This window comes from Budorcas taxicolor, chromosome 22 (assembly GCF_023091745.1).
Source record: "Budorcas taxicolor isolate Tak-1 chromosome 22, Takin1.1, whole genome shotgun sequence".
In the NCBI taxonomy this organism is placed as follows: Eukaryota; Metazoa; Chordata; class Mammalia; order Artiodactyla; family Bovidae; genus Budorcas; species Budorcas taxicolor.
Window position 1 is genome coordinate 20,196,808 of NC_068931.1, and position 27,968 is coordinate 20,224,775.

The 27,968-nt window shown below is 56.1% G+C and overlaps 1 protein-coding gene across 1 annotated transcript in view; it reads left to right on the top strand.

Annotated features, from left to right (window-relative positions):
* CELF4 (CUGBP Elav-like family member 4) overlaps positions 1-27,968 on the top strand; it is a 312,716-nt gene that overhangs the window by 62,265 nt on the left and 222,483 nt on the right. Inside the window, exon 2 of the mRNA XM_052660301.1 lies at positions 17,950-18,032. Within this exon, the coding sequence (XP_052516261.1) occupies positions 17,950-18,032 (83 nt within the window). The remainder of the gene's footprint in view (positions 1-17,949; positions 18,033-27,968) is intronic.

Sequence of the window (27,968 nt, forward strand, 5' to 3'; positions counted from 1 at the left end):
TGTAGATGCTGCGTGACAGCCACACTCCCAGGCAATGCTCTGGTCCTGCCTCTGGGAGTCCACGTTTGCACACACACACACACACACACACACACACATGTGCACATGCCCATGCACGCACACACACGCGCGTGCACACACGTGCATGCGCACGCGCACACATGCATGCACACACACGCGCACATGCACACACACACGATGAAAGCAGAACTGCACGACTAAGCGAGGAAGCGAGTGCACCGTGCTCACCGGGACACGCTCCATCACTGGCCAGGACTGTATGGTCTACAGATGAGCAGACACTGCCCAGCACACTGACCCCACACCGGGCACAGGCATCCTCATTTAGCCCTCAGCAGCCCAGAGAGGTGAGCGCTCTTAGTCACCCATTGTACAGGTGAGGAAACTGAGGCAGTTCCTAAGAAACCTGCCCTAAACCACCGCTAAGGTGGCAGAGCAAGCAGCGTGGGTGTCCCACTCGACATCCGCAAGGGGAAGGCCACAGAGGTCACCTGGTCCAGCCCCATAGCTCTCCTCATGAGCAAGGCCCCGGGCATCAACCCACTTTTTTGATTTCCAGCCCAGGGCTCTCCTAAGAGAGAGCTCTTCTGGGGCCTCTTCTCCCCTCCTCACCCGCCCCCACCCCTCCGCCATGGGAAGTCTCTCAGCTTCGGCTGGAGAGGAGAGCTGAGCCCTGATGCGACCCATCTACCCTGGATGGGTGGGCAGGGCCAGGCAGGTCCAGGGTGAGCATGAAGCCAGGTGTGTGGGACAGGGGCCTTGAAGGAAATGACCGATGTCCAAGTAACATTACTGCCATCTCCAGTGATGCCCCTGTCACACACACCACTCCCCACTGCTGCCCTGGGTAAGGGGACTAAGGAAGGCATTGTTGTGCCCATTTGATGGATGGAGAAACTGAGGCCCAGAGAGGTGAAGGGATTCACCAAGCCTTGGTGGCATAACTGACTTTGGGGGAGTGCTTTATCCTGGGCTGTGGGTCTCAGAAAACAGAAGTTAAGGGATGTGGGAGAGGTGACTTATGGACTAGGATTGTGGTACAGTGGTACAGCCCCTCAACACAGAACACAGAACAGGCTCTGCCAAAGGAAGGAGCAGCGCTTCTGCTGACAGGGCCGGGCTGGTGCAGCGTGCCATGATCCCTGCAAGCTCTGGGGGCCTCTCTTGACTTTATTGGCTGGAGTGCTGGAACCTGAAATATGGCCAGTGATCACAGAGCTCGCTGGGCCTGCCCCAGACATTGGGAAACCTCAGGGGAAAGGTCTCCTGCCCTTTGGATGCAAGCACTCTCAGAACCGGTGCTGAGTGCACAGTCCTGGGCTGACCTTTGACAGAGGTGGGCGGGAAGCAGACAGTGCCTCCAGAACCGTGCCAGGGGAGCCAGGAGAGACGGCACAGCAGCATCTGGCCTTGGGATGCACTCGTGTGGTTAAGTCCCAGCCCTGCCTCTTCCTCGGTAACAAGTGACCATAAACATCCTCTCTGAGCTCTCTCAGCTCAGGCTTGTCCTGGGGAAAAAATCAAGAAGGCATTTAATCTCAGGGGTGTGGTGAAGCACCCGGCAGGACCTGGCCTTGTAAACTCCCCCCAACTTTAGTGCCCACCCCTTCCTTGGCAATCTATGTGCAGACTTCAAGGGGGGCAGAGAACAAAACAGACCCCACTGCTGGGTGCCTGGCACAACCCCTGGAGTTCAGAATGGAGGGATTGGTGCTGCCTAGCAGGGTCAAGGAGGCCCAGCCTGGCAGAGACAGGATGGTACCCAGGCCCTGGGTCATGAGTGGAACTCATCAGGCAGCCGTCCTTAGTGAGGCGAGACTGAGGATGCTAGGGATGGGCCAGACCTGCAGGAGTACCAGGGAGGCTAGGGTGGTGAAGGCAGGAATAAACACTGGAGAGGCTGGGAAGGGGGACTCTCTCACAGCAGTGGATGGAGGGCCCTGGCCAGGCTCAGACAGCCAAGAGCCCCTCCTCCCAGGCCACCGCACTATCTTCCAAGACTCCCTGTCCCACCTTTCCTGAGCGCTGATTACACCCTTTCTGCAAAATAAAGAACAGAAGGAAGAAAAGACGCTGAGCCCTCTCCTCTGAGTCCTCCCCCCATCCCGCTCTCCCCGCGTCCCTCCTCCCTCCCCGCCTCCCACCCGCTCCTGCTCTCCGTTGCTAAGTCGATGGTAGGTTTATTTGCGGCTGTCGGTTCCCAGCAGAAAAATTTCGTCTTGGAGAGCCGCCTAGATGGAAATGGCTTCAGTGCCGATTTCATGGAGAAGGTCTGTGCAGTAATTAGTGTTCATGAGGGAGGAATTGGACTGGCAGGCTCCCAAGAAAACTACTCCCCAAAAGTTAGCTCGAGTCCAGAGGGCTACATCAAATCCAATTCCAGAGTGTGCATCTCCGTCGCTATATATAGACAAGCGGACGGAAACAGCCAGCTCCGCGGCGGCTCACGGTTCAGGGGGGAACTGGCCGTGGGAGGCAGAGGTGGCCTTCGTCCCTGTAAGGCGGCGGGGGGTTGGGGGGGCGGGTGGGGGGGAGCGGATGTGCAAAGTCGAGGCCCCATGCGGCCACCCTGCTTCCTACCCCAGCTTGGCAGGGAGACACCTGGAGATGAAGCGAGAAGGAAAGAAGGGGAAGGGAGGAGAGAGCAAGGCTGGGCTACCCCCGTGCGGCCCGACACGGGGTACCACCTCACTTCCAGTGCCTGCTGCCCCGCGGGCCTCACTCAGAGCAAACTCACTCCCGGCACTAGGGATGGCATGCCCCCTCCTGCCTCACCCCTCCGTCAAGGCCCAAGGGGGCACGCCTGCCTCCACGAGGGCGCCCTGCTCCCCCATGCTGTCCGCGGCAGTCCCTCGGTCACTGGGCGGCATGCCACCTTTCTCAGCTTCCTCTGTGTTCCTCTGTCCCAAGTTAGGTGTTGTCGCTGGGGTCTGTCTGGCATCCCATCTTCCTCTGCTGTCCTTGCCTCCCTCCCGAGGCCAGCCTGGGCAAAGAGCAGGTGGTGCCTGTGGATACTTAGGGAAAAAAATTGAGGGCCACAGGCCCCAGAGGTCTGCCAGGACCTGGGGGCTCAACCATGCTCACCTGGGCCTTCAGGGTGATGGAGGCACAGGGTGAAGCAGGATTAACACCCAGAACTCTGGAGTCGGCCTCCTAACTTCATTCCTAGAAGTCTGTCAGTAGGAATCTACAGTTCCTCCGGGATCTTACAGGCAGGGAAGCCGGGGTCTCCAGCAGGCTGGCACCCTTGTCTGGTCTCTGATCCAAGTTCCAGGGCCCACCGAATCCTTACACACTTTGCACAGTGGGGCCTTTGCACCCAGGGTCTCCATCTGCATCCTTGCCCCCGTTCACCCCAGTCATGGACCAGCCTGACCTCTGGGCCACATGATGGCCCTGCTGGGGACCTCTGAGGCCAATTCCCCAGCATGCATCTCCACCGCTATCTACAGACCCACAGATGAAAAGAGGCAATGCCCACTGGGAGCAGTGATATCAGACCCATTGCACAGCAAAGAAGACTGAGGTCCAGAGAGAGCTGGTGACTTGCTGGAGGCTTGGGTTTACCTATCCAGAGGTTGCTGGTCAGCATTCTGATGCAAAACCAGTGTCCACCCCTCACCGGGTGTGTAACGCAGGGGCAGGGTCCCCTGCTCAGTGGCAGAGGGGCCACAACTGCCAAGGGTTGAGGGTTAGGAAGTGAGCAGCCCAGCAGCCATTCCTTTAACCACCCCAAGGCTCCAACTCTCCTTCTGGGCCTCAGCTCCCCAAGCTGGCCTTCCTGACTATGGGGTTTGGACAGCTCAGCCAAGACAAAGCAAAGGTCTAAAGGACATTTCTAGGGAGCCAAGAGAATGGGGAACCCGAAGGTGCAAAGACTGAGGCATGGCAGCTGCTGAGTCAGCCCCGTGATGGAGGTGATAAGGTCAGGCCTCAGGCTGGTCCCACCTGGCATGGCTCACTGAGCCCCGGCCCGGGGTCCTCCCGTGCCCAGGCCCTCCTGAGGGCAGTGAGAACAGAAGGTAGAACCGTGCCCGCCCCCAGGACACAGGAGCGGGTCAGGCCCACACCTCCCCTTCCCCCGGCCCTGTCGGCCACCCCCTAGTCTCACAGGTGGGGGCTCGGTGCTGCGTGAAGTCGGTCCCCACCTGCTCACATGAGTCTTCTCTCCCTGTTCCTTTCCACGTGCTGCCAAGTCCTGGCAACACTCCTGCATCTGCAGACAGTCTGCTCCCTGCACGTTCTCTCTGGGACCTTTCACTCCCAGCACCCAGCCTCGGCCTGCTCACCCCTCCAGGGCAGCCCTCTCACAGGCTCACCCTCCAGGAGGCCGGGCGGCGGGCCTGAGCTGTTTCCCTCACTAACCAGCTGTGTGCTCTTGGGATGGGCGCCTCACCTTGACCTCCAGACATGTCCCTCTCCTCTCCTGTAAAAGAACGGGTACACTGCCCCCTCTCTCACCTCCCCCATTCAGTTCAGTTCAGTTCAGTCGCTCAGTCATGTCCGACTTTGCAACCCCATGGACTGCAGCACACCAGGCCTCCCTGTCCATCACCAACTCCTTGAGTTTACTCAAACTCATGTCCATTGAGTCGGTGATCCCATCCAACCATCTCATCCTCTGTCGTCCCCTTCTCCTCCTCCCTTCAGTCTTTCCCAGCATCAGGGTCTTTTCCAATGAGTCAGCCCTTTGCATCAAGTGGCCTTTAAAGTATCGGAGTTTCAGCTTCAACATCAATCCTTCCAGTGAATATTCAGGACTGATTTCCTTTAGGATCGACTGGATTCAGGACTGATTTCCTTTAGGATGGACCCATTCACTTACTGACAAATCCATCACATGCTCCAGAACCCACTTTGTGCCGGGACTGTGCTAATGCTGGGGACACAGCTCATGGGCAGGGATATCAGATCCATTTCACAGAAAAGCAGACTGAGGTCAGAGAGAGCTGGCGACTTGCTGGAGGCCGGGGTCCACCTATCGCAAGATTGTCTTTGGTCAGGATCCTAATATGAACCCGGGGCACTTGGTGCTTCCTGCCACTACACCTGCCGGGAGCAGGGCTCACCAGGGTCCATGGTGGGCAGGTCTGCCCTGCCATCGAAGAGCTCACAGGGCCCTCAGAGAACTCAGTGAGGAACACGAATGTGTCCACAACCATCCTCTCCCCACCAGGGTGGAGGAGTCCATGCCCACCCTCGGGAGTGGGGGTGCCCACTCCTCCCCACCTGCCGGGTCTTGCACCACTTCTGAGTGAGACACCCCCCCCACCCGACTTCTTCTCCCCAACTCTCCCAGCCCACATTCCCAGGTCTTAACAATTCCTCTCACAAAAGAAACAGTTGACACAGAGGTGCCTCTTCGGGGAAGCATGAAGCCAGCTCTTTGTCACCCAGGTCCCTGCCAGCTCATTACTGCCTCCCTGTCATTAGCATATTAGATCCATGAGGTAAACAAAACACACTCACATCCCAGACTGTCAATGCCAGCCATCAGTCACCCTGCCCCCGGCGAGCCGGCCTGTGCAGGGGCCGGAAGCACACGTGGGGTCCCCAGTCCCTGTGAGTGTCTACGCGGGGGACGCACAGGTCCCACGCAAAGCCAGCAGACACCAGCAGACAGTATAAATGCCAAAGCTATTTTTCACACCATGGGGAATCTTTAGCATCACATCACAACTGCTGCTCCTGAAAATGGCAGCAATAGTAATCCTCCCCATTAATTGTTTGCCAGGCACTCTGCTGGACACCCATGACCCCGGCAGATAAGCGTCATCGTCCCCACTTCCCAGGGAGGGAACCTGAGGCCCGGGGGGCTACATGAACTGCCCGATCCCAGGGGGCTTCTAGAACAAGACAGAGGCTACTGTTGGAACCAGATCCTCAGCCCTCTCCCAGGATTCAGACATCCTGCTGATGGAAGCCATCAGGCCACAGGGGTTAAATGGTTTTCCCAGAGGCAAACCCGGGGGTCAGATGTGACCGCTGTTTTGAGATGGAAAAAAATGGCATATCGTGGAGGAGTCAGGGTGGGAATTGAATAGATGGGCAGGAGAGAATAAGGTGTCCCAGTTGGGAGGCCAGAAAACGAAGGAAGGAAGGAGGGAGGGTGGATGCTGGCGGTCGGGGGAGAGAGGGTGGGGAGAAAGAAGCAAGGGAAGGAAGGAAGGAAGGGAAAAGGAAAGAGAAGAGGAAAGGAAAGGAAGAATGGACAAGGGGGAAAGCCAAGGAAACGTGCTGGGAAGGTGTCTGGAGGAGCTCTGAAGGGGCCTTACCCTCAGAGGCTCTAAAAGCCCTACCCTCCAGTCTTCTAAACAACTCCAGAGGCCCCAGACCCACACCTCTGCCCACACATCCTCACCTTTGCACATGTGTGCTAAGCTGCTTCAGTCGTGTCCGACTCTGCGTGACCCCATGGACTGTGGCCCTCCAGGCTCCTCTCTGCATGGGATTCTCCAGGGAAGCATACTGGAGTGGATTGCCATTTCCTCCTCCAGGGGATCTTCCCAACCCAGGGATCAAACTCATGTCTCTCATGTCTCCTGCATTTGCAGGCGGGTTCTTTACTGCTAAGACCACCACACAGAGCTCTTTCCTAGCATATCCTTTCCTGGAGGTCACTCTGGGTTCAAGACGCAGGAGGCCTTGCAGTGTTCCCCTACACGAGGGTCAGAGCCCACGGCTAAGGTCACAGATGCAACAGGTAGCCCGCCCAGCTCACAACCCAGCTCCACCGCGGACCTGGCCACAAGACCTTGGGCAAGTCTTTCATCTTTGGGTGCCTCAGTTTCCTCATCTGTAAGATGGGGAGAATTGTATTACAGTATATAGTTACTGTATTAAATGAGACAGTGCATGTAAAGCACTCAGAACAATGCCCAACATACAACCCCAAATCACCAAGTGTTTGCTGTTATCATTTGTGCCGCTGCTGAGCCCTACACAAACCTTGGTCGAGTGGGTATTCTTATTGCAGGCATGCCACCTGGCCTTGCAAGTGTGTTTACCTGGCATGTCCTTTAAAGCAGGAAAGAAAGAGAGAAACAAGGAAGAAAGGGAGGAAGGGAGAAAGGGAAAAGAAAGGAGAAAACGAGGGAAGGGAGTATGTCTTTCATCATTTGGCAAATGATGGTCTATCCATAAATGGTCATGGACGGAATGAATGAATGAGGTGTGAAGCAACTTTTGCTCTATCCACAGAGGATAGTACCCCGATCCCAGTCACAGGGTTTGTTGAGTCTTGAGTACCAGTGAACTGATTAGTTAGTTCAATCTTCTTTCTTAGTGGATTCTGTGGGCGTGTGGGGTGGGGGTCATCCCAGCCTTGATGTTCACACACTGAAGCAAGCATCCCCGTCACATTTGCTGACTACTTCCTGGCCACAGCCGTCAGGTTAAATATTGCTAAATGCCTGTGCCTGAGCCTATCTTATTGATGTTGGGTGAGGCCCAAAGCCCAGCTAGAAGAGTGGCTTAAGTGACCAGGATTATGAGGGAATAGCATCCTCCACCGAGAGCTGGACCATGGCCTGCCTGCACTGGGTGAGATTGTTTTTCTGCTTTTAAAAAGAAAATCACATTTTCCAAACATTGATCGTGTTAATATAGGACTCTTGGCTATTGGTCTTTTCAGAATAGCCTGTCTTGGATGCTGAGGTTGGAATTTCTTGGTTGGTGTGCTTCTATTTTTTTGTTGTTGTTCTTTAAGTAAATTAGGGCCTGTTAGGAAGGAGCCGGAGAGAAGAGGTGAGATTAATTCACCTCACCAGTGGATGCTGGGTGCCCATTTGCTATCAAAGCATGGTGGCGCACCCTCCCCCCACCCCACAACTCTGAACAGTTCAGCTGCTCTGGTGAGGCCTGCATCCCAGGGCTTGTCACGGGTACAGTGGGAGAGACACAGCCCCAGGAGCCGCAGTCTAGCTGGGGAGACGGAGTTCCCCCAGATGAGAACAGCGGAAAGCTGTTCAGCCTCACTCTTGCTTTCACGCTTCAGACACTTGGATGTGAAAGGGCCCGTTGCAGGGAGGCTGTGGAGGGTTCTGATGGCCGGCGGGTCTGGAAGGGGACCCAAGAGCAGGGAAGGCTGTCCGGGGGTGCAGGGAGGAGCAGGGACAAAGGCCTGGGTTGACACGGTCACCCGCTGCGGGGAGCGTGGTCAGGGTAACCCATGAGGGGACCAAGGGGCTCGTCAGCCCCCTGCCTGTCGAGTCTGATGGCCTCTCCTTCAGAGAAGAGAGGAGTCAGAGAGGTTGACCCTGCCCCACAGGACACCATGGGGGTAGAGAGCTGTCTGGGGTGGGTTGGGGGCCCGGGGCTTTGAGGTCACGCCAAGGAGGGATTCCTCTGCATGTGGAAAGGGATCCTATGGAGGAAGTGACCCCCACACACACCCCGCCATTTATCCTATCCAAAAACCAGGTAAAGCTCCAACAAGGGGAGTTCTATGCAGCTCAAAAAGCATTCACCTGGCTCCTCTGCGGGCACAGAACTTGCACATGCCCAGAAAATACTGGGGACGCTGGGGGCTCAGTTCAGCACCGTGTCATCCCCGCACCCTGGGGAGTCCCGTAGGTCAGCAGCATGGCCAAAGTCAGCCATCAAGGCTCTGCGTTTCCGGCCAAACAGGCGAGGAAGGAGAGGCACCCAAAGGCAGGCAGGCGTGGAGAGAGGCAGGCAGAGGACGAGGGGAGGCCAGGCCTGCCTCTCAGAGCAGTCAGACGGACTCGCTTTCGCAAGGGCCCTCCTCCGCATGCTTAGCGACTGGTGGGGTCACGGCAATGAGGCCCCCGCCACGTGGGGCTCAGAGAGCAGTGTGGCTTCCCACAGGTCCCACCTGGCTTCTCAGCAGGGCCACCCTGAACTGAGAAAATTCAAGAGCGGAAAGATCTAAGCCAGGTTCATTAGAAGTGGGCAGAGTTCAGTTTCTCAGCTCTATCTTGGTGTTTGGGGGAGGAACGGATACCCCATGTGCATCTCAGATCCAGCCTTGATGCTCAGATAGAGCTGTCTGTGGAGGTGCCCACCACCTGACTCTGACATTGGAGACGGCACTCGGTGGGTAGAGGGAGGTCGGGGGTCGGCAGTCCAGGGAACCCCCAGAGAGCACAGCCATCTCTCCCTGGGTCCTTAGAGGAAGAGAAAGACATTATCCCTGAGCCCCTTATCCCAAATCCCAGCCATGGAGGGGAGGACATCTTGCATCAGGGCCCCCAGGGTCCCCACTCACACTTCCTGACACCCTGCCCAGGGGCTCAGGAGGGAAAGGCAGGATCTGAGCCTCAAGCCAGGTCTCTGTCCCATCACTGGAGGGGTCACACAGGCTCCCCCCACTTGTCAGACGCTGATAAAACCCCAGACTGCTCTGAGGTGTAAGAAGCACGCGCTCACAGGCATGACAGCAGGGCAGAGAGTTAAAAACTCCCTGCAAGACCAAAGGGGAAATTGGTGCATCCTGGGCCCACCGGGCATTGCCAGCCCAGAGCAGGGGCACAGGGGCAGCCCTTCGACTGTGGGAGCAAAACCCAGAGCACGTTTCATGAAGCAGGTTGGACTTGACTCAAGGGCTGGGCCTTAGAAAGGCTGACGGACATCTTCCCTGGGCCAGTCCCCAACCCCTGAGCCTCGCGGACCCATCAACTCCAGCCACAGACCGAGAACTCTTTGCTGAGAAAGGGGAGAGGCCATCAATACGTCATGTCCTCTCCTTGTCCTTTTTCACAGAGCCATAAAGATGTTGCAGCAGACACCAGACATGCAATTCCCCGGCGCTGAGAGCGTAAACAAGGGTTACTGGCAGGGACAGGCACTTGGCAAAGGCCTGCCCGCTGGGCCTTCATCCTCCAAGGTCCACAGCCAGTTAGGTCCTTGGGTCTGAACTCACTGGGCCTGGCCCAGTGCCCCCAAGAAGAGAAAGAGGGCTGGTCCCATCCCCTGGTGCTCCCCAGTCTAGGTCGGGGGAGGTCCCACAGCCCCATGCTCACGTGCACCTTGCGGCCGCAGAGGGCAGAAGGGCTGAGACAGTCATGGTGAGCCAGGCCCAGTCCCTCACGTCACACCACCCGCTTAGCTCTGAGAAACGCTTGAACTCGGAACTCATCTGAGTTCAAACTCCTCTGCAGTTTCTAGTGTAAAAAGAGAGTAGATGCAGGAGGGCAGTGCTGAGCCCGGAAGTAGGCTGTGGGCCTTGGTTGGGGTTTCAGTGCTGGAGGGCCCTGCAGAAGGGAGCAGGCTACCCCTGACTCACTGGCTGAGGGCACCATCCACCTCCCCCGCCTGCCGGTCGCCCCATCGTCCCCACCCCCCAGGCCTCCTCGGAGGAAGATGGATGGTTCCTGCCATTGCCGGGGGTGTCCAAGCTAGCGGGTTGGGGGAGAGTCCCATCTAAGACCCGTTCCACACAGTTTCTCCTGCAGTCAGCCATCTCCCCAGTCTCACCCAGCCAGGCCTACAGTGGGGTTTAGTAACCACGTCATTCAGTGATGTCTGTCACTGCAGGGAGAAGGGGACACTGGAGTCAGCAGCTCCTAGAGCACGCTATTTCCCCATGGACGGACACACATAAATGTGAGAGAGACAAAGATGTGTCTCCTAACTGCCAAATGAGAGGAGCCGCTGCTAAGGGCTTTAAGAGGTGTTGGTGTAGTCAAGGAAGGCTTCCTGGAGGAGGGGAGGCTTAGTCACTCCTAGAAGGACTAGTGAGCTCCAAAGGAGGGAGACATGGAGGAGGCAGCAGGGGTAAGGGTGCGGTTCTAAGGCTCAGGTTTCCCCGATAGAGGTGGAGAGGCAAGAGAGTCATGATGTGGGTGGACGGTCATCATCCCTCTCTTATGGAGAGAAGAGAACATCAGAATTCCCCAGGGGAAGGGGGAGGGAGGGAGCAAGGTCCAGATGGAATGACTTGAGGAAACTGGAATGGACAGGCCAGGTCCTGGGGAGATGGCAGAAGGAGCCAGCCTGTGGCTGGGCACTGGGAAATAGAGGCAGAGACTGTGGCAGGGTCAGCCCCATGGTTTCTTTCTCTGCCTGTTACCAGGAGCTCACAGACTCTCAAGGCGCCCACAGATTAGAGGGGCAGACGAGGCTCACCCTTGGGGCACGCCATGAGCAGTGGTCAAGGGTGCAGTCGCAGAGGAATCCACAGAAGGTGGGGGCAGGAGGCGGAGGTAGGCTCTCAGGACACAAGCGGTGGGTCTTGAAGAAGGTGCAGACCTGGGGCAGGACCAGAGCTGGGGGACATTCCCAGGGGCAGAGTGTGTATGTGAGGACTGGCCCTGCAGGTGGCTGTCCCACACGCGCGAAGGGGGCATCTGACCCAGGAGGTACGCGGGAGGCAGTTCTTGCCCACCCAGAGCAGGGGGCGCAGGGACTGGATGGAGGGACAGACCTGCTCCCAGAACGCCAGTAACCCTCTTTCCAGGGAAGCTGGAAGACATTCCCTCTCCCCCTTGCTCTGTCCACCCCCAGACAGTCTGCCTCGATTTCGTTTCGGGGTGGGGGGGGGGGGCGGGGGGGGCGGGGCACGTCTGTTTTGTGAACAACGCTGGGAGGAGAATCACCAAGGAAGGATGCTCTGAGGGTGGAGTTTCAGGCACCACGGCAGGTGGATGCGTGGAGATTCCGGGCAGAGAAAAATCACTCCGAACAGGAAGCCCCTCCTTGACCCTTGGGTCTGCCTGGCCCATCCTGGTCCCTGGCCCCTCCCACAGCCAGCTTCCGCTCGCTTCCTCCAGGCCAGCCACGTGCAAGACCTGAGGATCTGATGTTTTATTAAAGTCCAGATCTTCCTATTCCAGGGCCACCTTCCTCTGGCTAATTCTGTAATTCAATTAGTAGGAAGCCAAGGCCCGGCTGGGGTGGGAGGAGGTGCGCCTCGGGAGTGTGCCCTTCCGCAGTGATTACACCCCAGGCAGGCTTCAGCCCTGTTCGGATTTGGGCAGGAAATTGTACTTCCTTCACTTCACAATGACAAGGCCTTTTATCCCCGCACACGGGGGCTTTGTAAATGACTGCCATCTCCGTGCAATTAATTCTGCAGCGCTGTGTTTTTCCCTCACGTGGGAGAGGACCCCCCCCTTGCCCAAAGCCCGCCCCCCCCCCCCAACCCCGCCCAGCTTCTCAGGAATCAGCTGCGCCCTTGCTCTGTCAGCGCCGGCTGCCCCACTGGCGCCAGCGTCTGCCACCCTCCTGAGCCGCCAACGCCCACTCCTCCCCGGGGGCCACACCCTTCTCCTTCTCCGCCCTCAGTGCTTCCTGCTCTCTCTCTCTGCAGAGCCCCGAACCCTCAGTCGTGTACCCCCACCCTTCTCAGTTCTCTTCAGGCTAGAGGCTCAGCATCCCTGTAGAAGAGGCTGTCTCTGCCCATCACGGAGTTGACAGTCTCTTCAAAGATAGGGGACAGGAGGCTGCTAGACAGAAGGACGAGCAAGTAAGGACGGTGAGAGGGAAAAGGTCAGAAGGCCGCATGAGGAAATGTGAGGGGGGACCCACGTCCAGCACACACGGGGTAGAACCGGGAGCAGCAGAGGAGAGGCAGGTCTCAGGGGGGCCAGGGCCAGGCAATCAGCAGCGGATGGCAGCCCTGGGCGTGACTTTTCTGCAAGTGTGACATTTGCCTGCCCCCAGGCCCACCCTGATGAATTCCCAAGGCTGCTCCCGCCCCGCTAGGCTGCAGTTCTATTCCGCTCACTCCCATGTTCAGGAGGCGGTGGCTGGAAAATGCTGATCCTGAAGGGTGGGAGAGTCAGGTGATGAGCTGGAGCTGGGACAAACATCGAACACTGGGGGATGGAGAAGATGGGGGCTGAGGGGTGAGGAGGTCAGACCTCACCCAGAGGTTCTGAGTCACTCCCGCAACTTTTCACCTCAGATCCCACCATCAGCACCACACATCGGGTTGGGTCTCAGATAAACTGGAAAGCAGGACAGGTATGGGGGGAGGGAGGCCTCTACGTTCTAGCATGGAGTCTATCCTCACCCCAGCCCAGATACCTTCTGGGACTTGGGGGCCACAGGACCCAAACGCATACCACACACAGCTTGCTGGGCGGAGAGAATCTGCTTTGAGTCCCAGAGCTGAGAGGAGGCTTTGACCCAGGGCCATCGCAGGACCCACCAAAATAATGTCCCCATGAAGAACCTGCCAGGAGACTAACATCCAGAGAAATTTGTCCATCTCCTCAGAACAGGTCCTGCATCCTGTCTGGCTCACCCATTTCTACCCACCTCCTTTGCACTCCATCTTCCTCTTTAGCAAAGTTTATTTTCTATAAAGTTAATTATATAAGTGACATTATGAATACTTTCTGGGTCTAAATGTGTCAAACAAAACAAAAAACGTTGAAGTCATGAGAGACACCCCACTACCCGCTTCGTCCCTGTTTTCAACTTGGCGGGAGTTCTCGCAGGCCTTGTGCTATGGTATAGGCACAGATTTGGGAGTGTGTGGGAGTCGTGGAGATGTCTCTGGTGTACACACGTGGCGTCCGCTACTGTGCAACTTGCTTCTCCCATCTGACAACGCGCCTTTCCACACTGGACATTTAGATCCATTTCGTCTTATTGACTGTTGTAGAGTATTCCATAGTTTAAACATAAAAGCATTATGGCACTGAGAAATCTTTAGACGGTTTTCAATTTTATTGTTTCTCCAAACAACCACGGGGGATCCATTGTTCCCTCTGCTGTGAGCACAAGGATACAGGCAGGGTCAGGCTTGGGAAGGGAAGTGTTGGGCCTGAAGGCAAGGAGAGATGTCTGTGCCACCAGCCCCATCCGCAGTGGGGGACTGTCCATCGTCAGACCTTCTCAGCCTTGAGGTGCAGAGCCTGGTACAAGCCTCACTCTCCCCTCCACCCACCAGTCTTGGATCAGAAGGAGGCTGTTTCCCTGAAAGAACCCCATTTCCCAACTAGACTGAGCATTCCCAAGGGGTTTCACAGGGCGCGTCTCTGGGGATACCTTGGATTCTTACAGGAGGCAAGTCTGGGAGATTTAGTGACTCCCCTCACAGCTTGGAGTCCCCTCCTCAATTTCCTGGGAGAAGCGGTGATGAGGACAGGAAGTCACAGTTGGTTCAGCGAATGTCCAGGGGGATGGCTTGGGACCGCCCTCTCCCCCGGCCACCGTGGGCCCCCACTTTGACCCCTACCCAGGCCCACTGCACTCTGCAGCAACCTGCGAAGGCAGACTCCCCTCCTGAAGCCCCATCTCCACCGAGCGGCCACTCCTGAGGTTCTGCCCCTAGCAAGGGAGCCGACGTGGTCCCTTCAAGCACCTGCAGCCAGCAATTAATACCTGCATGTCCATCTCTGAGTTTTTTATAGAGCTGTAGTGAGACGGTTCTCCCAAGAGGAGACTATCAGACGTGGCAGCTGGCTGGCCGAAGAGACGGTTTGAGCAGGCTGGGTGGGTGGGCACCAATTGGCCCCCTGTAAGACTGGTCCATCCTCATGGAGGTTCAGAGGGCCAGGAGGGACTCTGCCTCTCTGAGTCCCGGCTCCCATCTGCCAGAGTGACTGTGTTGACACTGCACTCTGCGATCAGAGAGCTCTGCAGAGGTTGTTAACGCTCGCTTGTTGTTTAGTAGTTCTCTCCACCAGCCTCTGAAGGGAGTTAGAGAGAAGACAACTGGGACTCAAGAGAGAGGAACCAGTAAGTGAGCCCTAGCCGGGCACAGCTTCTGTCTATGCACATCAGCCTTGTCAGCGGATGATCTGCTGGGGATGAGAGCAGGACCATGATGATAACCACGCTGTCAAGGGCCTGAGCAGATGGGCTCAAGGAGGCCTTGGGAATAAGTCTTCCTGCCCAGGCCACCCATCAGCTCTCACATGCAACCTCTGACCCCCCACCCCCTCCGCCCCCGTTATGGAAGTCGATTTTGGCTCTAGGTCTTCAGGGCCTTGATCAGCTCCCGGCACCACTCCCAAGTCCCCCCACCCTCTAGCACCCCCAAAGTAGCCGAGGTGTTCAGGATTCAATGCTCTCAACAGACGTGCACTGAGCTCCTGGCCCCTTTCTGGGAACTGAGAACCAAGCAGGATCAGAACAATCAGGTTCTGACCTCATCTGAGCCGGGGAGACACTAATCAAGGAGCAAACAAACAATATTAATATTTCGGGGTGAGGGCTGCCAAAGAGAAGCGCCAACAGGGGTCAGGAGCAAGTATGTGTCCTGGGGGTGAGGGGTGCTGCATTCTGTGAGGCTGTCAGGAGAGACATCCTTGAAGAGGTCACATGTGAGCGAAACCCGAGGGGAAGGAAGGAGACGGCCATCCAGACAGCAGACGGGCTCCTTCTGGGCAGAAGGAACCACTGGTGCAAAGGTCCGGGGGCACAGTGCGCCTGGCAGGGCGGAGAGGCAGGAGAAAGACGGGCGAGTAAGCAGAGGGGAAAGGGGAGAAGGTGAAGTCAGGAGGTAGAGACGACAGGGGAGGTCACGCAGGACCTGAGGGTCCCTTACAGATTCTGCTTCACAACAGAGCAGTGAGCTCTCTCTCTAAAAAAAAAAAAAACCTGCAAAAATTCCTGGAAGCTGGACAAGAGCAACAGATTCTTTTTTTTTTTTTCTTTTTTCTTTCTGGAAGCCTTTCCTTGTCACCCTGGGCCACACACACAATGTGGCCATTTCCTCTCCTTCCCCCTCCTCCCTTTCCTCTCCTGCCTCCCTCCTCCTCCTCCAAACCTGCCCCTGACCTTGTCCTGAGCTGGCTTGCCGGCTTGCAGCGAGACAGTGGCCGCCTCCCGGCTGCAGGCAGGCACGGGCGGAGGACAAGGCCAGCGAGGGGACAAGAGGAAAGAGGCCCCGGGAGAGGCAGGCAACAGCACAAGGGCCGACGTCACGGGGGCCTCTGACCGCTATTCATTTCAGTCCCCATGTGTCTCCATCAATAACCGTCTGCCGACTGGGACAGGAACGGGGAGCGGGGAGGAGGGGTGAACCAGAGTCTGGCTGGGGAGGGATGAGATGCAGTGGACAGAGGCTCCGTGGTACTCACAGCTCCTCCCAGCCCCAGACAGACAGGAGGAGGAGGATGGGAAGGCGGAGAGCCCCTGGGAGTGCAGAGATCTGTCTCCCCGCTTTCTTCTCCCCATCTCTGTGTCTCCCTCACACATACAGTTCCTTCCATCTCTTCTCTGAAGCTAGGAGGGAAGGGAGGCAGGACCAGTTTTTGAAATGGAAGAGGAGGATACCCATGTGTGAAGTCACTCCAGTTGTGTCTGACTCTTTGCGACCCCATGGACTATAGCCCACCAGGCTCCTCTGTCCATGGGATTTCCCAGGCAAGAATACTGGAGTGGGTTGTCATTTCCTTCTCCAGAAGATCTTCCCGACCCAGGGCTCGAACCCACGTCTCTTGCATCTCCTACATTGGCAGGCGGGTTCTTTACCACTAGCACCACCTGGGAAATGAGGTTTTTACTGGATGATAGAGAAGTCAGGAACTGCAGAGGACGCTGGGAACACTTTATGCCCTGAGGCTCCTACAAGCCTCCTACAAGAGAGCCTGGGCTGCTGGACATGCCACAGAAATTGGCACAGGGACACTCAGGAAATAATTGATAAATGGCCATGAGACTGACCACCGTCTTAAGCTGTGGGCAGTTAAGAAGGGAGGCTGATTTAAACTGGACTGGACCAGTCAAGGTGGCTGCCTGGAGGAGGTGGACCTTGACCAGACTCTTGAAAGATGGATGGGATTGGGAGATGTGAAAATGCAGAGAGTGTGAGAAGACTGTGAGAGCAAAGGAAAGGTGGGGACAGTGGTGAACTCAGATGGTTGGGAGGTCAGATCATGGGGAAGAGAGTGAAGTATGGGAAAGAAAGAAGAGAGTGAAACAGAGACGGTGGCCAGTCTGCAGGGTGCCTTCTCTGGGGCCGCCAGCGACTTTGGAAAGTTTGAGGCCTCTGTACCCCATGAAATTCAAGCCTGCTGTTGGCTGAAGTTGACTTTTTGACCTTCCCTAAGACCCTAGGTGCCCTAAGACACCCTCAGCCACGTCTGCGGGCACAGGAAGAAGCCTTGACACTGAGAAATTTGAGGGAACTCCCCAAAGACTCTCCCATCCACAGGCATTCTCTTTGCCTTGTCGCTGGGCCTGAAGGACCAGCATTAAAAAGTCACCCCTTGAGTAAGGCATGGTGCTCTGTAAAATCTAGATTTCCTGGTAAGGCGCTGTCAGAATCATGCAAGGGGAAAACTCAACGGGACTTTGCAGACCCTTCAGTCAACCCCCTCTGTTCACATGAGGGGAGACTGAGGCAGGGCAGGGCGCTGCTGCAGTCCCCCAGGGAATTAGAGACAGGGGGGTCTGGTCTCCAAGCCCTCCAGGAGGGGTGTGAAGAGAGCACTGCAGATGCAACAACCGACTGGGGTGGCAGACACACGGACAGCCCCATTCACTTCGTTATGAACAGCCTGGCCTGGGGTCCTCCTTACAGATGGAGCCTTGATTTGAAAGGCCTGGAGGGTCCCTGCCTCATCACTCCTCAGGGGGCCAGAACAGGAGGAGTTCATGATCAACAGTGACCAGAGGTGCTGGGGGTGCGGGGTAGAAGCTGCCCCTTTCTGGGAGGCATGGGGCTGGAGCTGAAATAGCAGAGCACCCAGATGGAGGCAGGCAGGCCCCCCCCCGGGGCGCTGGGTCCGTAAGGGACCCGCGGGGACAGGGGGCGTGGCAGGGGGGGAATGCTGAGTGGGGAGACTTCGCCCAAGGAGCGAAAGAGAAAAGCAGCGAACGAGAGGGACGAAAAGCAGACACAGGGGAAAACGGGGAGGCAAGAAAGCTCGAGTAGAGCGCACGGGAGAGAGAAGAGAGGTGGGGAGAGGGACGGAGAGCGGGGAGGGGCTGGAGACGGGCGGGCGGGCGCGTGGGCGGCCGGGGGCGCCCCCACTGACCCTTCTCGGCGCTTGCTTCCCTCCCCAGGCTGCGCCTTCCTCACCTACTGCGAGCGTGAGTCAGCGCTGAAGGCCCAGAGCGCGCTGCACGAGCAGAAGACTCTGCCCGGGGTAAGTGGCGCCCGGCGAGGCGCGAGCGACGGGCGCGCCGACAGGGGGCGACTTCGGGAGGCCGGGCGGCGGCGCGGCCGGCGCGGGGAGCGAAGGCCTTCGCCCCGGATCTGGCGCGCCGCCCTGCGGGCCCCCTGCGGCCGCCAGGCGCAGGGCTGCGACACGGGCGCGTGGGCGCCGAGCCCGGACCTCGCCTGGCGGCCCGCGCACCCGGCCGTCCAGGCCCGACGGAACCCCGGGCGGGGGGACGAACTTGGCCGCGGCCGCGAAGCCGGGGCGCGGCTTCTCCCCTGGCGCTCCCGGGCGCCGCCGATCGGGTTTCGGCTCCGCGCGCTGCCGGCGCTGGCGGCCCGGGGTGGAGACGCAGGGTGTGCCGGGCCCGCTCGGCGGGGCAGCCGGTGGCGGAGCCGCGCGAACACCCGCCGATCTCCGTCGGACACTCGCGGTTCCTGGGGTGGGGGCCGGGCCGGGGCGGGAGGGAGCGCCTACCCGCCCGGGCGCGGCGCCGCGAGTGAGATCACCGCGGTTTATTTAAGGAGCCAGCCCTCGTCTTTGATAAACTATCGCGCCTCAGCCCTGGTTTATAGCTTCTGTGCGGGGGAGAAGAGAATTATTTATGGCCCCCCTAACTGGGTGTGATATCAGCCATGGCTATTATCGAGGCTAGTTCATCACCATAAAATAAGAAGTGTAGACCGGGTCAAGGGTCTGCGCGGTCTCTCCTGTGGGTTCAGAGAGATGGGGGCGGGGGCGGGAGTGGGGGGAGATATACGGCTCGCCGAGTATCTAAAGATAAATGGAAAGATGTGAGCGTTTGTGGGCATAAAGAATTTTAAGATGTACCTTGTTTAAGCTTATACAATGGACACTGCAGGGACGCACGTGTGTTCTATATGTATGCTCACCAATATTTACACATGCATGTTTACATTCTTACCAAGCAAACCGTATGTAAACACACGTTTCCATTTCTGCCCCGCAGCGGGAAAGGTTAACCAGTAGACAGAGAGAAAGCCCAATCCGGGTCGGGGGCTGGCTTCCTTTGCATCAGAGAGCCTTCTTTACCCGTTTAGGGGTGGGGAGGGCCTTCCTTCCATTAAGACAGCCTTTGTACTGTGTTTGTTATTTGTGATTGCAAAGCACGGGGCTGAGTCATCTTAATAACACACCCGCGGATGCAAATATATGGAAATCGTGCACCGCTCAGGTTTTTGTGTGGAGCCCCGCTCTGGCACGGTGGTCGTTCCCCGGTTGGTTTTTTAGTGGCGCGGCTACATGCACATATATTATAGTAATTACTTTCTGGGTGCCCTCTGTAAGATGGCAGAAATATGCTCCACATCGCCCCATGTTATGTGTGAGGCATAAAGCCATATTGTAAGATAATCAAAGGCTTCTGAGAAAGGCTTGTGCTGATTAATAAAGTGTTTATGGTACTTTGTTTTGGGGGAGATTGTGATAGATATTTCAGAGCCACCCAAATGGAATAGAAAATACCACATTGTTATGGGAGGCCCTTCATCAGCTTGAGAGAGATTGCTGGGGAGTTTCGTGATGGCTAAAAGCCTGGAATTAGATGGGGAAACAGAAAGAGAAGCTGGGAGGGGGAGGCTTGGGGTTTTGAAGGGGGAGAGGCTGGGAACTGGGAGAATTTCAGTAGCAAGTGTGGATTGTTCAGGATCTAACATTAACTTGTGGTTGTTTATTTTACATATAATAGAATAGCTAAATGATGGAGTGTATTAGTTCTTTAATAATTTATAGAAATACTTTGATGTTGCAGTAATTACATTAAAGGTCACATATCAAAGGTAATTTGGTTGAGCAGCTGTGATGGTTTCTCAGAAGCAATCAATACCACTGTCCGTGGTGCTGATTTCACCAAGGGGCCTGCCAGATTAAAGAAGGCTTATTACCAGACAGAAAGGCCCAGGGGAAATCAGCAGCACATTGGAGCAACGCGCCTGCCCCCCTTCCACCGATAATTAACACTGTTCCCCATAATCTGTGCTAATCCTTCATACTGGGAGATCCAGTGGCATTTTTCTGAAACCACAAAGAGAAGTTGGGCAAGTTTGGAAGAAAGGAAAAAAAAAGTGAATGTGTGTTGGGAGGTGGGAGGGGTGAGGAGAGAGGCCAACAATGGAACTAAAACATAGCTCAGAGTCCCCTGGCGGTGCATGGAAGGCTGTCCTTTCTTCAGAGGCCTCACAGGGAGACTGGGAGACGTGAGGCCTCAAAGACTCCATCACAATTCTCAGGGCAGGCACAGCCCACAGCGGGAGGGATGGGAAGAAAAGACAGGATTGCAGCTCAAACTTCCCAGGGCACATTGTCCGTGCACAAACTCACATGGAGATTAATGAAAAACAAAGTGACCAGATTTTAAAGCCGAGTCATTTGGATTCCAGAAAGCAGGACTTGGTGTCATTATTGAGATCAGAGAAAGTAAGCCGCTGGCAAATGCTGGGACAGGACCAAGCAAAGTGCTCCCACCCGACCATATAATGGGTGTTGCCACCAGCTGAGGCAGGCTGACTGGCTGCTTGGTTAGGGAGTGGAGAGAGGCCTCTTCTTGTCTGGGGTCACCACCCGAGGTGCCCTGGTGAGTGCACTCCTTGTCTGATGAAGGAGAAGAAAATTGAAAAAAAAAAAAAAAAAAACAAGAAAAAGAACCTGGAAACTGGTAACCTCAGCAATTTAGGCGCTTTTCCAGACTTCAAAATCCATTAAAATCAATCAATTAAAATCAGTCCTCCACTTTCTCACTGGAGAGAGGCAGAGGGGAGGAGATGGGACCGGCAGCCCATTCTGCTTCCCAGCAAGTTGCAGGGCTGGTATCCTGTTGACAGCAGGGAACACCACCTTGGTTGTCATCTGTGGGCACACACACGCACACCTCCACCACCGAAAACAATAACCAAACCACAGAGACAGAGCTAGAGACACCCCTCCCACGTGTCCTCATGTGAGGACTGGGAAGAGGAGCTGACATTTCTGTTAGGATCAGTGGAAGCTCAGAAACCACGTCACAGTGGCTGTTTGTACAAGTCAGAGGTCAGTATCCCTGGGAACCAGCCTACCCAAGGCCTCTGGGGTGGCTGATGGAGTCCGCCCTGGACCAGTGTTACAAATGGATTATTGTTTCTTAATTTGGCATGCCTTCAGTAAAATGAGATTACTGGGCCACAAAGCCTCATCAGGGTCCCTTCGAGCAGGGTCTTCTGCCAGCATCCAGGAAGTGATTCCGCTTTTCTGAAACTCTCCATCTCTCCCTCACACTCTCAACTTCACTCTCTCTCCTGACCCCTTGCCCTCTTCAGCCCACCTTCTTCCATCCCCAATGTGTGTTCATCATTTATAGGCTAACCATCAACATGGCTTCTCAAACTATCAACAAGACTTTCCTGTGTGTGTGCAGAGCACTGTGCTAGGCATCCAGGCAGACAGGAGATAAGAAAATTGCATTCCCACCTCTCTTGGAGCTGTCCATCAAGTTGGAGACAGAAGTCACACATACATCAGTGATACAAGACAGCACGCTATCATAAAGTGGGTAGAGTAGAAAATAGCTCAATGATAACAGTTAATACTTATTAAGCATTTACTATCTGACAGGCATGATGCAAGCAGGTTACCTCCATTACCCCCATTTTATCTTCACAGACACCCTATGGGGAAGATGTCATGAGTATCCCCCATACATGAGCAGACCCCGGACTGGAGAGATTAAGCAGTTTGCCCAAGGTCACACAGTCAATAAATGGCCAAGAAAGTACCATCACCAGCTCTGCTACCAAAACCCAGGATATCTACCTCTCCTTTCTAGGGCCACCAGTTGCTTTAGAGGGGACCTGGAAAACTATAGGGTCAGTGTTAGTCCCTCAGTCATGTCTGATTCTTTGCAACCCCATGGACTATAGCCCACCAGGCTCCTCTCTCTATGGAATTCTCCAAGCCAGAATATTGGATTGGGTAGCCATTTCCTTCTCCAGGGGATCTTCCCAAGCCACGGCTTAAACCCAGGTCTCCTGCGCTGCAGGCAGATTTTTTACCATCTGAGCCACCAGGGAAGTTATCAGGAGTTGCTCAAAAGTGTGTTCAGGATCTGGGCATGGTGGGACTAGAAAGTTGGAAGGAAGGTGGGGGTGTCAGATGAGAGCAGTGGTCTGAGAATCAGCCTAGAAGATAAGGTACCCATGACAGGCCAGGAGCTGTGAGCTGGGCAGGAGAGGTCCACTTGGAAGGCTCCCTGGGGCCTGAGTAGGCACAGGAGGCCTCTCAGAAGAATTCTGTTCCTAAAATAGGACCGTGCTGCTCAATTCCAGCTCCCCCTGCCTTTGGGACTTCGCTGGGAATTGTCTCCCAGGAAGAGTCCATATGTTTCCAAAGGTGGGATTGCAGGCCCTCTGGGAAGAGCCTCTGATCAGGGAACCAGGCTCCATGGGCAGCGGTGACCAGCTCTTTGCTCCGCTAGCAGCAGACAAGGGGAAGAGGTGGTCCAGTTAGCAGGAGCCTGGAACAGGGAGAAGAGGGGGTGGGGGCGAGTGGGAGCTGTATCTGCTTGGTAAACATTAAAGTTCCAATTCACTAGTTAAAGATTGGCTTTTGTGCCCTGACTCCAGCACCTGGGAATACAGAGCAAGCCCGCACACTCCTCGTGGCCACCCCCCACCCACACCCCAGCCCCAGTTCAGCCTGGTCGACAAGCACCATCGCTGCCATAACACCTCCCCATTCGGGTTCCCTCTGCTCAGGACCCGTCGTCTCCATGGACAGTCAATGTGACCTTCTTTGAGTTTACCAGGAGAGATGTTAAAACAGAAAATTAAAAGAGGGAAAGACTCAACTGGATTTCTGGAGCCGCTGACTCGGGGTGTGCTCCTTGCTCCCCCTTCCTCCCGTGTTTGTTTCCTTGAGTCCCATCGTCATCTTTCTCTTTGTGCCTGTTTCCTCCTCTTTTCTGTCCCTTCTGGGCACCTTCCTCTTCTTCTTCCCTCTCACTTCCCCTCCTTTCCCCTTTATCCTTCTCACTGGCCTCTCCTGCACACCATCCCTCTGACTTCTCCCCACTCACCTCTGCCTCGACACCCAGAGGGGGCTCTCATGGGACCTCCACCAGCTCACCTGGGACTTCCCTGGTGAGGCCCGTCTCCCTCCTGACGGCCCCACTGGAAAGGATCCGTCTAATTTTATGTGTAACTGTAAAGATGAATGATAAGTAGAAAGGATGCAGGCAAGAACAAGATGAATAAATTATAAAGGGCAAATGATGACAAGACAAGGGTCCCCAGAGACAGTGATATGATAACAGAAACTAAAGATGAATTTATGATGGATGTAGGTAGCATGTACGGGGCAGTTTTACAACTTCTAGTGATTGGCGCAAAGTGTTTCATTTTAGAGATGTGATGTGTTTCCACTCGTCTGTCCTGTAGGCTGTCTCTATGCGGTGAGTTTGGGTCCCAGGAGCATTTGTCTCTGATTTAGATGATGGGGTCACAAGCCAGGTCCCTGCATCTCTCTGCCTCCCTGGCCTAGTGGTCCTTCTTGCTCCTGGTTTGGGGGGCTATTGTAACCAAGTCCCACAGGCTGGGTGACGTAAAATGACAGAGAGGTATTGTCTCACAGTTCTGGTGCTAGAAGACCAAGATCAAGGTGTTGGCAGGGCTGGTTCCTTCTGAGCACTGGGAGGAGGACCTGTTCCACGCCTCCTTCCTCACTTCCAGTGGCCTTGGGCATTCCTGGGCTGGGAGATGGTGTTCATCACGTGAACTTCCTGGTATGTGTGTTTCTGGGTCCAAATTCCCCCTTCTGATAAAGACACCAGTTGTATGGGTTGGGGCCCAACCTGATGCCCTCCTCCCAGCTTGATTACATCTGCAAAGACCCTGTTTCATATAAGGTCACATTCACAGGTACCGGGGGTTCGGTCTTCAGCACCTTTTAGGGGGAGGGGAGAATGCAATTCAACCTATAACACTGAAAAAGGGCATCCCTGTGGCCCTTCCGTGGCAGAGAGAGAAAGGTCTTCAACAGTGTTTAAGTCACTGGGTGGGGTGGGGTAGGGAGGATCCCACCTCCCTTTCCTCTGCTTCTCCCCACTGGCCTCATGCTCTTTTCTTTTTCTCTCTTGGGGAAATGAATGACTTATCTTCTCTTTCCTCATATTCTCTACAGAAAACTCTTCATCTGTCCTTTTAGGGCAGTGGGTCTTAACAGGGAGCACATTTGCCCCCAACAGGACCTACGGACATTGTCTGGAGATGCTGCAGGTATCTGATAAGCAGAGGTCAGGATGCTGCTAAACATCTTACAATGCACAGGAGAGCCCCACAACAAAGAAGCATCTGACCCCAGAATGTCAGTGGTGCCGAGGGCCCTGTGCTGGGACTGAGGGCAGATAGAAAAGGCACAGTGTGGCCCTGGGGGGAGCTTCTGTCTCTCTTACTCTCTGCTTCTCAATCACGTGGGGGACGAGCCCCAGGGTCCTCAGAGTGTTAGAGGTGGGAGGGCTCGTCAAGGGGCACAAGCTCACATGGTGTAAGCACAGAGCGGACAGTGGGCGGCAGAAGAGCACGAAGGCTGCCCTCCAGGCTGAGAGGCGGTTTCTGAGCAGCCGTCCGCACACTCCTCTCTGCAGGATGTCCAGCTTCAGCACCGATAGCTCGCTCGGTTTTCTGATTTTACCCACACGGAATCTGAGATCCGAGTGAGATGAGTTGCAGTCCACTCGTGGCAGAGCTGGGGCCAGAATCCAGGCCTCCCTCACCCACCCGTGTTGGGGGGGTCTCCAGCCCCTCACCTTTGGAGGAGTCCCCATCCTGACCGGAAGCAGATCGGGCAGGCACGTCTCCAACCAAGCCACCTCTCCCCTGCCCGCAGACCACACCGCAGGCTGGGGCAGAGCTGAGCGCACAGGGTCTCCTCCCCAGGCTCTCCCAGCAGGAGGGAGCACGGGCTTCCAGGAGAGAAGGCAGAAATGCCTGAAATCCGGAGCTACGTCTGCACCCGCAGCCCGCTCAGCTTGCCTGTCCTCTTCATACCGGAGTCCTGGACCCCATCTCCCTCAGCTTCTGTGGGGAGTCTCCCCTCCCCTCCTCCCAGGTCGCGAAGCCCTCCTCCCACCAGGGCTGTGCTCTGTGTCCGAGTGCGTTCTCTTCACTTGCCTGGGTGTGGGGGTGTCCCCAGTGTTCAGGTCAGTGACTCTCACACTCGCCCTACGGCCCCCACGACAGAACCCAGGCCTGGCCATGGCCTGTCCTCAGCAAGACTCTCACAGATTTGTCTGAAGGACCCAGCGAGCCTTGTGTCCACAGCCACCATCTCTAAGTTGAAGGGATAAACAGGAGGCCACGTGAGGTGATGGTCAGCGCCTGGGCTGGGGTCAGGGAACCTGGGTGCCAGGGCCCACCTGCCTCAAACAAACCAGGTACTTTGGGGCAAAACGCTCAGCTTGAAGCCACTCTGAGCCTCCACCTTCTGGACTGTGGAAGAGGGTAGTGATCCAGAGGGGCCTCTGGAGCCTCTGACATTTTCTACAATTCTGAAACTAATAGACTTGGCATTAGTCACCTTGCTGAAGCCAACAGGAAGGGGAGGGGAGGGCGAGGGGGAGGAAGGTGTCTCCTGGCCTCCACAGCCCGATTCCGTCTGTGACAAGTGTAATAAAGCGAGGGTCAGCTCGGTGTCTCCCTGAGGCAGAGCAGCCAGACTGCCCGCCCCCGAGGGCCAGCTCCAGGACAGCTTCAGGGAAGGGCTGCAACCCCCGCCTCCGTGTCCCTCCCTGCCCCTGGGCCCCACGCCTCCCCCATGCCCTCTGCTCAGCTTTCTTCCTAAGGAAACCAGGCAGAAATTTCTCAGCTTTCTTCAGCACTTGTCCAGGTATCGTTTGGACCATGACTGCCATCAGCCCAGTCATCAGCAGCAGTATGTACAGGTTACCTGCTTGTGCCCATTTCCTTTGAGGGAGGGGGGCATCAGACAAACGAGTGAGACACAGCTGAAGGTTTGGGAGGCATGTGTGAAGACTGCTCGTGATCCAGAAAATGGCTTTAGGTGGCAAAAAATGGTAGTGATGGGAAGTGCCCAGGAGTTCAGCAGCAAGAGGCCTTAGGACAAACCAGAGTGTCCTGGAGAAGCCCACCCCGTCCCACCATGGTGGCCTCCCAGTTCCAGGCTCCTCCCCCTCTGACGTGCTTCCTAGACTGGCCCAGTTGTCATGGTGACATAAAGACTGAGGCTTGCCTGGAAACCCCTCGGGCTGCGGTCACCCAGGGGCCCGGCTGAGCACAGGCTCCCTCACCAGCCACAGGTTGACACAGCTCTCAGCCAAGCACCTCACCTTCTTTCAGCCTCCTCTTTCTGCACAGCCCTTTGCTTCCAGGCTGCTCCGATGTCCAATCCCTGGGTCGGAAAGTTACCCTGAAGGAGGGCATGGCCAGCGTTCTTGCCTAGAGAATCCCATGGACAGAGGAGCCTGGCAGGCTACAGGCCGTGGGGTCGCAGAGTCAGACGCAACTGAGCGACTGACACTCACCAGTGTTAACTCTGCCTTTCAGTGCTTGGAGTCCCGTCCCCCAGTGCTTTCTGTGCCTGCCCTCTTGCCCAGAGCTGACTCAGAGCTGGGCAGTGGGCAGGGGCAGGGCACAGCTGCTCTGCCTACCCCTGGACCTCGCAGGCCTCGGCAACACCGAGAAGCATTCCAGCAGACCCATTCTCAGGGCTCCTCTTCCACCCACGTCACCCCATGCCTCGCAGCTCCCTGGAAAGTTTTCAGCTTAGCTCGGCCTGCGGGGTTACACTTGATAAGACAGGCGTTTCTCTCTCTTTCGTCACGGGCACCTGGAGGAAACACTGCGTTGAAGGCTCTTTGGCCTGGCCAGTGACAGCTGGCACCCGTGTGTCTGGGCAGCCAGGAGTGACCAGAGCGAAGGAGTTTCCCCACACACGTGTGTCAGCCGCAGGGGTCGGGGGAGGGGGTCTCAGTGGAGTGCCTAGGTGAGACCATGTGAGGCTGTTTGAGGGTCTGCTGACCTTTCACCAGAGCACGAGGCAGAGAAGCAGGTTATCTGTGTGAACTCCTGCTGCGGGAATGGATGTGTTTTAGGACTGGCAGGGTTTCTTCTAGAGAGTACGTGCGTGGGCAAGTATAAAGAGCCAGGCGTCTGCTTTATGGGCCCGCATCGTGGCCAGAACGGTGGGCTGCAAAGTCCCGTCAAAGATGGGCAAGCCTGGGTGATGATGGCAGAAGACATTGTGGTTGTTTGTTCTTCAGATCTTCCTGAAAATAGTTATGAAGAGAAAAGGGCTGGCGTTCAGGGCCCCAGTTCACTGTGGCCCTAGTGCGTGTTTTGAGCGAAGGCATTTGTGGTATGTTCTCAATTGGACCACCAGGGGGCGCCATGCAGGTGGGCTCCTGCTCGGACGGCTGGGTGGACACAAGGCAGCTTGAGAGACTCTGGTGTCCACTCTGCGCCCAGCAGAACGCTCTGCTCCACCTTTCAGAGCGCTTACAGCTTGTGGGAACGACAGCAAACTGCTGGATGACTTGGGATGAGCCTCGTGACCTTCCTGGGCCTGTTTCCTAGTTCCATAGTGAAAATCTTGTGTGTCAGCCCTTCGTATGCTGTGGAGTGCTATAAATCCAGGGATCGCCATGAAGGACAGAACAGTGATGTTGAGTGTGTTTGACCAGGGTCCTCTGGCACAGTAACATCCAGCGGCTCCTAACTGATTCATGAGATAGTTACCGGACAATAAAAATACAGAATGGTCAACGGTGTGATTTGGATTCTAAGCTTCATTACATCTCAGAAGAGGGAAGGACTGTGAGTGGAATGACCGTGAAGGACCCCGTGGACAGGGAGACCAGTCCAGGTGTGCATCAGGGAGAGGAGATCGGAAAGGGAGTCAGGAGGGCCGACTTTGGGGAGC